This window comes from Anopheles darlingi, chromosome 3, assembly GCF_943734745.1.
Source record: "Anopheles darlingi chromosome 3, idAnoDarlMG_H_01, whole genome shotgun sequence".
Lineage (NCBI taxonomy): Eukaryota > Metazoa > Arthropoda > Insecta > Diptera > Culicidae > Anopheles > Anopheles darlingi.
In genome coordinates this window covers 11,991,467-12,003,815 of record NC_064875.1, presented here as the reverse complement: position 1 = coordinate 12,003,815, position 12,349 = coordinate 11,991,467, and the positions used below count along the sequence as shown (strand labels likewise).

At 48.9% G+C, this 12,349-nt stretch overlaps 1 protein-coding gene across 3 annotated transcripts in view; it reads left to right on the top strand.

Moving 5' to 3' along the window:
* Positions 1-12,349, top strand: part of LOC125956059 (nephrin) — a 60,530-nt gene that overhangs the window by 37,904 nt on the left and 10,277 nt on the right. For all 3 annotated transcript variants that reach the window (XM_049687541.1, XM_049687540.1, XM_049687542.1), the window contains exons 5-7: positions 8,366-8,518; positions 11,709-11,882; positions 11,985-12,275. In XM_049687541.1, coding sequence (XP_049543498.1) covers positions 8,366-8,518; positions 11,709-11,882; positions 11,985-12,275 — 618 coding nt within the window. The remainder of the gene's footprint in view (positions 1-8,365; positions 8,519-11,708; positions 11,883-11,984; positions 12,276-12,349) is intronic.

Genomic DNA, 12,349 nt, shown 5'->3' with positions numbered 1-12,349 from the left:
ATACACCAGCACCAGTGATGTTTGCATATTTTATGCTTTCATGGCCATTTGATGTTGATAATATTCGAGCGAAATCTCGTTCGAACTGCCTGCAGGAAAATCGATGCCGGTGTGTGATGCTGATGTAGCCATGGTGGGTAAACATGTTTACCACCAGGCGCAGCATCTTTTGTCCCCACCGCGGATCGAATCAGCACATCATGATCGGCCGACCAACCCATACGACGACGACGACAAAACCTTGAAGGCAAGTGCTTCGTGAGTGCGAGTGTGCTGTTCGCCGCATCCAACGGAACCATCATTAGGGAAGGTTATGACAAAGTTCGCTTCTCGAACGGCGAATGGTGAAAGAAGCCGGAAAGTAATTCCTTCTGTTCGTCATCATCTTGGGGATGGAATTTTTTTTCTAAAAAAAAATGAGGCAACATTGTGACCTTCACGGTGGCGTGTGTGTGTGTGTGTGTGTGTGTGTGTGTGTGTGGAGAGTGTCTGAAACTTGAAACTGTCGACCGCTTGAAGGGTGAAAAAGTTTTCCACCCAAAAGCAGCCCGCGAAGAACAGGCGCGAGAAGGGTTGTCATCCTTTCCAGGCAATATGTTTCCACTAAACCTCGAAACCTTCCACTCCTCCTTCTCTCTCTCTCTCTCTCTCTCTCTCTCTCTCTCTCTCTCTCTCTTCACACATACGTGACACATCACGACAAAAAAGGATTTTTTTGGTTTTTGTTTTTCTGCTAGCGATACGGTAGAGTGTCTGTGTGTGTGTGCGTGTGTGACTCTTACCGGTGTGTCGCAGATTGAAATTAGGTGAAATTGTGATTCGATCAACGAAACTCACCCCCATATTTCTCACCCCCGGACCATCAGCACGGATCTCGTGTGGAAAAGCTGCGATTTTTCCGCTTTTCCGCTGGCACTCAGGCAGGGCATCAAGCGTCAGCATGTGGGGGGAGGGCTTTTATGGTGACATTTTGCTCGCGCTGTTCCCTCCCCATTCCCTCGCTGGAAAACTTCACATTTTAATATGATTAAATTTTAGCACCGGCACCACGCGAGTGTGACATCTGCGTGTGTGTGTGTGTGTACGTGGTTTTGGAGGTGGAGTCCATGCGGTGTTTTTATGCGCAAAAACATATTTTGCCCAACGGCAAAACTGTTTCCTATCTCCCGACAGGTCGGCGGCTAACGGTCGCTGTTAGTGGTGTTTGATTTTTCAAAACAAAAAGAAAACCAACAGAAAAAGAGCAACAACAACTAGATTTATTTATTCATGAGATCGCACTAAAGCTCAAGCGGATAAATCGGTGCCACCAGTGCGGCTTGTAGAGTAGCGGCTGCTGTTTCTGTTGGGGATTCAGATTTGTTATCGTCATCGGTCAACGCACAGCATGATTGTCGTGAATTTTATGAACGCATCCCACCGGTTGCACAAACCGGTTATCTGGTCTGGCAACCGATTCCCAATCGCTCGCCAATCATAAATGCATATCCACGGTCTGGTGAACGATTTTAGCAAACGTTGCACCAACCAGCAGCAACAACATCCCCTTTAACTCGGTCGCTGCCTGGTGCCCAGTTATGCTGCGAAGCGGATCGGTTAAATAACAGGTCAGCAACAGCAGCAGCAGCAGCACTAGCGCCGTCACTGGCCGGCAGGCCCGATTGGCCGGTGGTTGAATAATTAAAAACCGAAACATGTCTAACAAGCTGATAACGGGGCCTTTTATTAGATGCACAGCCCTTGCTGCTGCTGTTGAGTGCACACTACAATTCGCACACACACACACACACACTCTTCTGCATTTGCAGTGCAATTTGCGCTTCAACGAACCCCATAGCAAGCGAGGCCACAGCGAGAGCGTGCATTCCATTGCACGAGATAGCACCGGAATTCAAATCCTCGAGCTTCTGTCGGGGATGAAAAGAGGGCCTCTAGGTGCACGATTGGCAAGTTTGGCATTAATTGGACACATTCTGGATGGGCAGGAAGAGAAAGAGGTATGCGTAGCACCACCGTCAGTGCCACCGTGGATGCCGAGAGCGAAGCTCCATCTATCTTTATTGAATTCGGATTCGGATCCAGTCGAGTCCCGCGGTGTGCGGAAAATGGAATAATCCATCCACAAATCCATCGAAACCAGTGATCCACTCGCAGAGAGGGGGTGTCGTGATGCTGCTGCTACCGGTCCGTGCTTTGCATATAAGCGTGATAGTGAGACGCGCCACGTGGATTTGCATTCACTATTTTTGTGGTTTTGGTGTTGGTTGTGGACCAGACAGAAAAACAGAAAAAAGAAGTTGAAATTGAAAAAAAAATCTATTTCCCATCTATATTTCTATTCGGTTTCTGTTTCCGTCCGTGGTCTATTGGTGCCAATCGGGTCTGATAGCCATTGTTGTGCATCGCGGATATGATAGCTAGACTTCAGTTTGAAACACGCATATGAAATGAGCAGATCGGGCTCTACGCTGCCGTTTATCGATTAGAATTGGGAAATGCCGGAGTGTCTGCCCTGGTGATGACAACGTCGTACGCTTAAAGAGGCGGACGGCCTCGAGGTTCGAGGCCTAAAGCTCGAGTACAGTCTTCTACAGAGCTGAGCTGACGTCATCCCGGATCCGCTTTGAAGGTCTCGATAAATAGTTGCACAAGAGGGTGCAGAGGCACACACACACACACACACAGACAGAGACCAGGTCACACGATGGCGGCGTCCGTGCAGTGGACCTTTCCGCCCAAAAAGACCAGAAGCCCCAGCTGGAGTCTGAAAATTGGAAAAATTTAATTCATGAATATTTCATGTCAACTCAGGTTGGGTGAAGCTAAAGGTAGACTGATGCTGCTGCTGTCGGTGCCACTGCTGCTGACCGAAACACGGAACACCATCCGGGACATCCGGCACTTGATCCGATCCGGGTGCGGCCATCTACGGTTCAGCGATTCTGGCGATTAATGGGAGGTAGCTCCTAGTAGTAGTAGTAGTGGTCAGTGTGGTGTCGCGCGATGTGATTAGTGTTTGGTGATTGGGAAAACGGATGGAGGATGTCCGTGTGTTCAGCAGCAGCCGACCTGGGGTCTAATTTGTTCTCCGGAACTCGGTTCCTATCGGCTACCGAGGGTAGTGAAAGCTTGCTTTTTCCTGCCTAGATCGTGTGTATTGGACTTGTGATAAATGGATGCCTCTATTAGGTGCCATTTCGGTGCCCACGTTCACGTTGCTCGAAGCCGTTGCTGGCATGCGAACCAGAGTGCTGCATCGCGTTGCATTAATAACAAATTGCTGCAAACGGCTGGCAAACAAGAACCCTCTTCATGAAAAGGAATTGCATGGTATAACCTGCATGTCGATCAGATCGATCGATCGATCATTCGTGTTGATTCTGCACTTTAGCAGCTTCATGGTGTGGGTTTTAGGTTCGTCTGTTCGTCTTTCTAAGTTCAAATATTGAAAACAGTTCCCAACACGGTTATACGGTGTCCCCTGTTGATGTAAAGCAGCAATCACACCACACTGTTACGTGCCTGCACTTCAGTTGCCTGGTGGAACAGCTGCATCGCGCTGTGCTGTGCTGGGCAGCGTTATCATGCTAATTGAAATGCCTCCAACCAAATGCTCCTAATCCTTTCGACGGGGGGAATAATGCAAGTTGAATTCAATTCCCTCGTTGCGCTGCACCGTGCACAGTCTCTGCGTGTGTGTGTGTGTGTGAAAAGTGGCGAACAGACCTGTTACAAGTCACACCACAGACAGGCACGGACACGGACACCTGCCATGGCCAGTAACCGGAGCGACGGGAGTTTCGGATTCGATTCGATTAACACCATTCCCGCCGGTTGCGACTCGAATTAGGATCGAATTTCCCGCCTCGAATGGAGAGCCACAGGACGGGGAGGAGGTTACTGACACACTCTCTTCCTGGGTGGGCCCCCCTCTACGGACACCAATGTCTGTGTAGGTGGCATCAAGCATTTAACAGGTGAACCATGCTCGATGTTGCTGCGAATGACCTACGCAGCGGTGGTGGTTACGATTACATTATCTCCTGCTCGTTGCTACGACTGTGTTCGTGGCACACACACACACACGACACTCGACACACACATGACACACTGAATTCATTAAACAATTGATTATGCTTGCATTGCACCACCAACAGCGCGCCAGCTCTTAAGGGGGGGCTTTGGTTATTTCGGGTCTAAAAAAGGCTTATATTTGGCGATTTTTAGAGAAGAAACCATTCAACTATATTTTTCAAGTGTAAGTCATATAAAACTAAAACTTTTCAAGAATATTTAGTTCTATTTTTGGGAAGATTTGATCAAAACTACGTTCATGACACCCAATTTAGAAAGGCAAGTTTGCGAAAATGTACTTTTTGCGGTGCTCATCGTAGATGCGTGTCAGGTAATCAGAAATATACAAATCAATATTCTTTTGTTAGATTATAAGTTTATCCAGGTAGCCCCGTCGAGTTTTTGTGAAATTTCCCATTTTTCGATTTTTGGTAGATTTTTAAAGTTGAAAAAGTGTTACTTTTTCGACATTGCCTCAAACAATGAGCTTTACATAATTAAAAAAATTGTCTAAAAAAAAGTATCAACAATTTTAACAAAAACTCGACGGGGCTACCTGGCAAATAGTGCACAGATTAGGTGTTCAAAATTTCAAATCGATCGGTTCAGTAGTTTTTATGCTACGTGGAGGCTGCGAGATGCATTGAGCATTGTATGAATGGCAGATTCAAAAATCAACATCTTTGTCAGTTTGGCTTTGATTTGTCCCAAAATTTCACACAATACTCTTGAAAGGATAAGCACTCATAAGAAAATGTAAGAAGTAAATGCGAAGAAATAAAATAAAATACCTAAGGTGTCCCCCCTTAACTTAGCCACTCTATGGTCTATGGTCTTCTGGAGGGTCTCTGCTGTGACCTGAATTGCGTGTCGTCGTCGTTCGAAATCGTTTCGAAAGTTTGCTAAAAAATCCTCAGGGGTGGCCCCCCACACCGCGAGGTTCGAGTGTTTTATGAATGGAAAACCGGTTTTCTCGTGCTGTCAAGGATTTTGGGCCAACCATGAATGGAGTGTGGAATGGACCCCGTATAGTGTGTGCGCGCTCGAGAGAGAGAGAGAGAGAAAGAGGTAAACTATTAATGAGGAGCGACCATCCTGTGCTGCTCGATCACTTGATGGCCTGCGACAAAATGAATGAACATAAATTCAGACTCTTCTCGCCGTCCAGCAGCAAGCATCGTATCGTACCGGTGCCTGTTCGACTGTTTCATAATAATGTCGCGACGTTCCGAACTCCAGTCCGCAGACCAGTTCAAGCCAGGTAGTTCGGTTTTCGGGGGTTATCAACATTTATCAAAAAAATAAAATTCGGAAAAAGCACAAAACCGAACTCCCCGTTCGTTGCGAGCACACCTGCTCGCGGTATCATAATTTATTTTCATTAAAATCGATACTGTGTTGCTAGAAATATGTTAATCAATTCCCAACTCCTATCCGTGGATAACATGGAGGTCAACGATGAGAGAAGCAGTCGAACTCCAATCTAATGAACTCTCGCGACGATCCATGACCTTCTACCGGCGGTCGCTTCCTCGCGTAATTAGATTGTCACGCGCGTCCGATTTGACAGCTTTTACAAAATGGAAATCCACGACAACGGCGAGGGCGACGACGACGGTCGCGAGTATCCAATTTCAATGCAATAAATCAGATAAATATTGGATCATCCGACAATATCGATGACAGGGCTCTTCAGGTTCGGCTGCCATTGTTTCATTTATGCTAAATTGCCACCCGGTCGAATGGTGAACACTAACCTGGGGTGCGAAACCTGCGAAGGATCCTTCCTTCCACTTCTTTGGTTGTCCATCCAAAAGTGGTGATGGAGCAGCTGGCGAATGCCAAATGCATGTGCCAATTCGGCAGCCGGAGTGGACGGGACGGGAAAGGATCCTAACACCCCGGCGAAGAGATAAATTCAAATCCATTTCGAGCAGCCAAGGCCCCAACCAAACCAACTAGGGCCCGCCAATTTATCATATATTGAAGGCATTCCGGACCCCCCCCATTCCGAGGACTCTGCGCTCTCTGTGCTCTTGTGCCTTTTCTGCTTCTCTTTTTCTGGTGCTCCTGCTGTCGATAAGAGTTTGTGAAAGCTTTCCTCATTTTCTGGCAAACCGGCGTTTGCTTTTTCATGATGCCACGGGGTGGGGCTGTCGAGAAGTGTCCTGTGCAATCCTTCGCCTCCCTCCTTTCGGGTGTAGAGCAGCAGCATTTTCTCATCCTGACGCTCTGTGAAAGTGAGGCGGTACCAGAGTTCTGACACTGCTGCCAGTCTCGAATCCATTGCGTCGTTGCTGAGCTGCGCTGTTCCTCTCTTCCGGATTCCGCATGCTTTTCGCTGTCGACCTTCCCTCGTGCTCATTGTGCTGCCTTCTTCTCCTTTACGATCGTTTTGGTGCTGCTGGTGTGTATGACCTTTTTTCCTTTTTCGTTTTACTCGTTTTTTGCTCTCTCTGTTCTGTGCATCCAGCATTCGGAATGGTGAATCCTTCCTTCCTTCCTTGCTCAATGCTTGCTTGGTTTTTCCGGCATTTTTTTTCAACATTTTCTTTTATTGCTGCACTGCGCAGATGAATTCGCCGCTTGCTTCGGTCGTTCGCATGTATTGGCGAGCGCTGAAGCAGAGCCGGAAAATTGCCTTTTTTTATAATTTTGTTTTATTTTTACCACCACTCATACACAAAAACTTGCTACAAAACCATGTAGAAGTAGCAGCAGCAGCCCCCCGGGGGTGGAAAATCCTTGATCTTCATTTTACCAACCGGTAAAGGATTCCCCAGAAAGTGCAAGAACCAATCGCTTTTCCCTCCCGGTTTTTTTTTTGCTCTAAAACAGTTTTCCCTTTTTTCCATTCTTGTTGCTGCTGCTGCATTGCTACGGATCGCTGACTCGGCACTAGCACCGGTTAGCACCGGGAATGTTTTTCGCCCCCCCTTTTTTCTCAATCCAATATTTCTCGTTTAATATTCATTTGCTGCGCGATCGATGGTGGTGACCAAAGTGGCGTCCAGGTGGGGCGTGCGACCGAAAGCGGATCGTATTCAAATTTTCTTCGATCCGCCGTCGAATGCGTCGAGTGTTATCTCTCCTAATACCCGCCTCTCACCTTGCTTTGCACTGCACTCGAGCTCGCCTCGGAGTGGGTGTCACGTTTTTCATTTCGGGCATTCCCCCGGAATCCCATTGAATGCCAGCTCGCAGAAGAAAAAAAAAACGAAAGGACGACCGAGAAGCTGCTCCACTGTTCCTTTTGTGAGTTAAAGTTGTTTGGCTTTAAGGTAGGGTGCGCCAGGGCACCACACCTGGCGATGGGAAAAAAGCTCCCGAAAAGCTGTCCTGCACAAAAGGGAACCACGAAGCTCCGAGGGGGAGTGAAAGCGACTAAGAAGGGGGAAAGCAATTTTCAGATAATTGTGAAATCGTTATTCGCGCTGACGTCTTTTTCTGCTTCTTCTGCTACCTCCACCAGGAAACCACACCAGGGTTTCCACCTTTCCAGCACCACCATCACTACCGTATATCCATTTAAGGATTCACTGCCAGAGAGTCGGAAAATGGGCACAAAAGAAGCTCACCATCACCACAAACGCCACTAGCACACACAAAAAAGAGGAGGAGAAAGCCAAATGGAAGGACGTGTTCAGCGCAAGCGCCCATTTCGATTTCCATTCGTTTTTTTTCCCGGTCCCGTATTTTGGCTTCCACCTTACCAGAAGGATTCTTTGACAAATCTGGTTCAGGTCCAGAGGGGGATCCAAACCTTCGTCATCATTTACCATCATACTCGGTTCCCGGGATCCTCTTCTCGGGAGCTTCTCCTTCTCGATTGTATTCCCACGCTCGCTCGCTTCGCTCGGGATAAAGGATTCGCCAATCGATTTCTAATGATTATTTAAGTACTGCCTGACAACGATATTCGTTCCCGGGTGTGCCAGATCCGTTCGCAGGTGAATAGGTATAGGGACCTCCCAAAAAAAAAAAAAAAGAGGAGCTAATAAAAGCCATTCCTCGTCGCATTCGCAAAAGGGGCGGCAAGCTCACTGATGAGCTTTTCTCTAGTCGGCGTCGGTATGGTTTGGCTGGAGTGGTTTTTGCCAATTAATGCTGGCAGCAAATTACATTCTGATTATCCGTGGGACGTGGGTCTCCGTGAGGAGTGTCAGGTTATCTCTTCATCTCGTCAGCCTCAGCAGCAGCTTCCTCTCCTCGCAGGCACGATTAATCTTCTCTCACAACTCTCTCGCTAACCGCTAACCATTCTCTCTTCTCTTCTTCATTCCACCTACAGCACCACCATCGTCGATCGAGATCCAGGGCTACAGCCGCAATGCGAAGGTCGAGGTACGGGAGGGCCAGGATCTGTCGCTGACCTGCGTCGTCGCCAATGCCAAACCGGTCGCCCAGATCGTCTGGTATCGCGGCAAAACGGAATTCAAATCCGGTAAGTAACTCCACACAACCAGTAACCCGGATGCACTGTCCTGCATGGCATGTGTGTGTGTTTTTGGTATAGTCGCGCTTTATCAGCGACCGGCTATCGAGAGACGCCGGAGATCCACAAAACCACAAAACCCTGGGACCATTTTCACGAGTCGAGTCGAGTCGAGTCAAGTGGAGCATTAGTTACCTCCCTCCTCCGCCAACGCCTTTCGGTGGCGGCTGAATTGTTGTAGATAACGCGCACCACAGCAGCAGCAGCAGCAGCAGAACTAGGACCCGATTTCAACGCATACGGTCGCTGGTTGGTCGGGTCTCTCATTTCCGGCCCCAAACCAACCGGTCCAGAATCCCGGAGACATCCGGTGAGGGACGATGGAGGCGGTGAATTCCAGGGCGAGAGCGTCCGTTTCTAAGTCCCTGCGTCGTTCTAGATTATTCACGAGGCCTTTATCCATATTTCTGTTGCTGCTGCTGCTGCTCGTGATGGTCCGACTGGTTCCGGCCCGATACAGATCCGGACCCGCCCGTGTGTGTGTGTGTGTGTGTCCCGGGGTCAATCGACTTCAACTCTATTCGGTCACATTTTTCGGTTCCATATCTACGCCGTGCAATGGTCGCTATTGCCATGGAATTTGTAGCAGCAGCAGCAGCAGCCTTGTAGCCAGGTCAGATCGGGATCTAGAGAATCCAATTCGATGTTGTTGTGGCCGCAGAAGAGGGAAAGGGGGGTGTTGACGACTGGCATTGCGAATGCGGTCAACAGCGCAATAAATAACGGTAATATATTCGGAGAAAATGTCCAACAGGAAGCTGGCTCCAGAGGCCCAGCACACACACACACACACACACACACACACACCCGGTTCTGTGGCTCCACGACTCCCGGTTGTAAGAGCCTCCAAAGAGAACGGCGAGGACGATGGTCGATGAAGTTGGTAAATGTCACTAAATAAATTATGCGACGTTTTTCCGGACGTCCTCCGGACACTTTTCGCACCGTTCGCCGTTGCTTCGGAGGGATAACACCTTCCACGGGGGTGGCAATCATCGCGGTGAAGGTGACACAAGCAGTAGTAGTGTCCACCCGTTATGGGTGTGCTCGACGATATGTCTCTATTTGCTGAAATCTATCAGAAGCGCGCATGGAGAGGGAAACGGGGAAAAGGTTCAGGTCCAGGTGGTGATACGGGACGGCACACTGCGTTCCCGTGGTGTCTGACTCTGTGACAAAGCGAGGGCAAATTGCTGGCGAACAAAATGGCGCCGGACGCCGTTGTTTTCTGTTTGTGCGGATGTTGTCCGGAATTGGAATTGGATACCGACCAGTCCGGTCCGGTGTCCGGTGGTGTTACCAAGAGGAGCGAGGGAGAAGCTCTTCAAAGTGACATTTTTCAAGGACTTTCACTCCACACACACACACTGCCTTTGGATTTCCAATTCGCAAAAGCGTTTCATGGAGAGAAATGCTTCCGTTTTCCTTCTTGCAGACCAAGGTTTGCAGGACAAGAAGGACACTAGTCGTCGTCGTCGTCGTCCTTGTGGCCGGCGTTTGGAATGAGCAAACAGAAAATAAATTGAAGTCCTCTCGCTCTCTTCCTCTCGGTACATTTTTTATCATCCTTTTTTCTTTCTTTCTTTCTGTGAGTTGCTTTTGACATCATCGTCCACAGCTCACGCTCGACGTCGTCGTGTTGTGTCGTGTGAGTTTCTTTGCTCAGCTCGGCAACAGATTGTCTTTGGGCCCGGCATTGGCCGGAGTAGTGTCCGGGTTTTGACAGATATCGTCACCGGCGGGGTCAGGAAAACTCTCGTTTTTTAAGTTCTGGGTTGCGATGGACTTGGTCATCGTAGCGGAGGGGGTTTTGCGGGAAAAGTTTTGGGTCCGGCCGTCCGGTGGAAGCCTTTCGTGAAGTGTCTTGTCATCTGTGATGATGGCTTAGAGCCTTAGAGAGTGTCACGAGCGGATGAATGATGCATAGTGGGGTACATATTCAATCAGACGGGGGTCGTTTCGTTGCGTCATTTATTTAATCTCTTTCCATCATCACTGAGACCCTTTGTTATCGAGAACCGATTGTTCTCGGTTCTTCTTATTCGGTATTTTACGAGCCGGTTCCACGAAGATGTTGTTTAACATTTCAGGTGTTCCAAGGATACTTTTCCTGAATCGCTTATCACTGAGTCAACGATAACACTTCCACATTCGGTCACAACATGTTTTCGGAAAAGAATTTCCTTTTTCTGTTTTACCAAAGAATAAGCTTCCGTTCTGGTAGCCGTGGGATGGAATCAGTTGGAAAGGACTGAAAACCTTTGATCCCTTGGTCCGCAGGACTTCTTCTTATCACACTGTTGCACAGTTTTCGATTTCCCGCTTCCGGGCTGGACTCTGGAGCATTTGTAGATGACAAATTGTTTCGTACGTCCGCCTTTACCATCCTGCATTCCGGTAGCTTTACTCTGGCTGACATTCTGATTTCCATAAACAACTTTTCTTGCATCTTCCTTTTGCTACTCTTTAGCCCCTGGCGGCTAGGCGTGGAAATGTCTGCAATCAATCTCGCTTTTCCCCTCCTAGAAGAAGTCTAGACCTCCTTAACGCCTACGGCTTGTTTGCGTTGAAGGAACGGCGAGCTGATGAGTTGTTGCTAATAATTGACGTAAAATTCCCGGAACCCTGGGACCAACTTCGAGCATTCGTACAGCGCTTTTTGGGCTGACGATGAGTAGTAGTATCTACTCACCGTTGAATGATGGCTGACGAATAGCTGCAATTACGACGGTGCGCTCCGCGTACTCTGACTCTCGGAATACTATTGAATTACCGCATACCGAGTAATGAACGTCTGGCGGGAACGAGATGCTGGCTTTGGTGGCAAACGAAGGCAAACGAAATTTTCAGCAGCATGGTTATGCTGGAATGTTATGCCGCAGACGCTGGCGATGTTGCTGCTACGAATTCACGCCATGCCTTCTGCGTGCTGCGGTAGTACGGAGAAACATTTCGAACAACAACCTCCCTGGGGGGCCAACTCTCTCTCTCTCTCTCTCTTTTGCGCTCTCTTGGAAGGTGTGGCTCAGCGGTTCTCTGCGCTGACTGCGCCCGTACTGACAGGCACCGTACATTGGCTTTTCAATTTCATTTCATCAACCTGACCTGGCTACTTCTCTCCATCCCCTTTTACGCCCAGACACCATCGAGAACAAGGTGACGGAAACGGAGGGCAAGCGGTACACGGTGACGTCCCAGTTGCGCATCAAGCCGGGCTCGGAGGACGACTACATGGAGTACACGTGCCAGGCGAAGCATAAAGCCCTTCAACCCGACCGACCGATGCAGACGAAAGTTCAGCTGTCCGTTCTGTGTAAGTAGTGACGGGAGAAAGAAGAAGAACAGCATTGTTTGAATCGTTCCGAATGCCACGAAACTGAAATGCGAACTGGAAATGCCCTCCACGAACTTACAGATCCCCCCGGAGAGCCACAGATTGTTGGGTTTGCGGCCGGCGAAGTTCTGCGGAGGGGCCAGAAGGTGGAGCTGATCTGCCGGAGCCGCGGTGGCAATCCACCGGCCCAGCTCATCTGGTATAAGAATGACGTGCAGGTGCAGATGGCGTACCGGACGACGGACCGGTTGTCCGAAAACACGTACACGTTTGTGGCGGAGGAAAGCGACAATAAGGCGCGGTTACGGTGCGAAGCCAACAACATTATGATACAGGCGCCACTCAAGAAGGAGATCGCTCTCAGTGTGCTCTGTAAGTAGAATGCTGGCCGTCGGGAATACGAGTCGGTTTGAAGGTCATGCCGGTTACTATAATTTGAACATCCT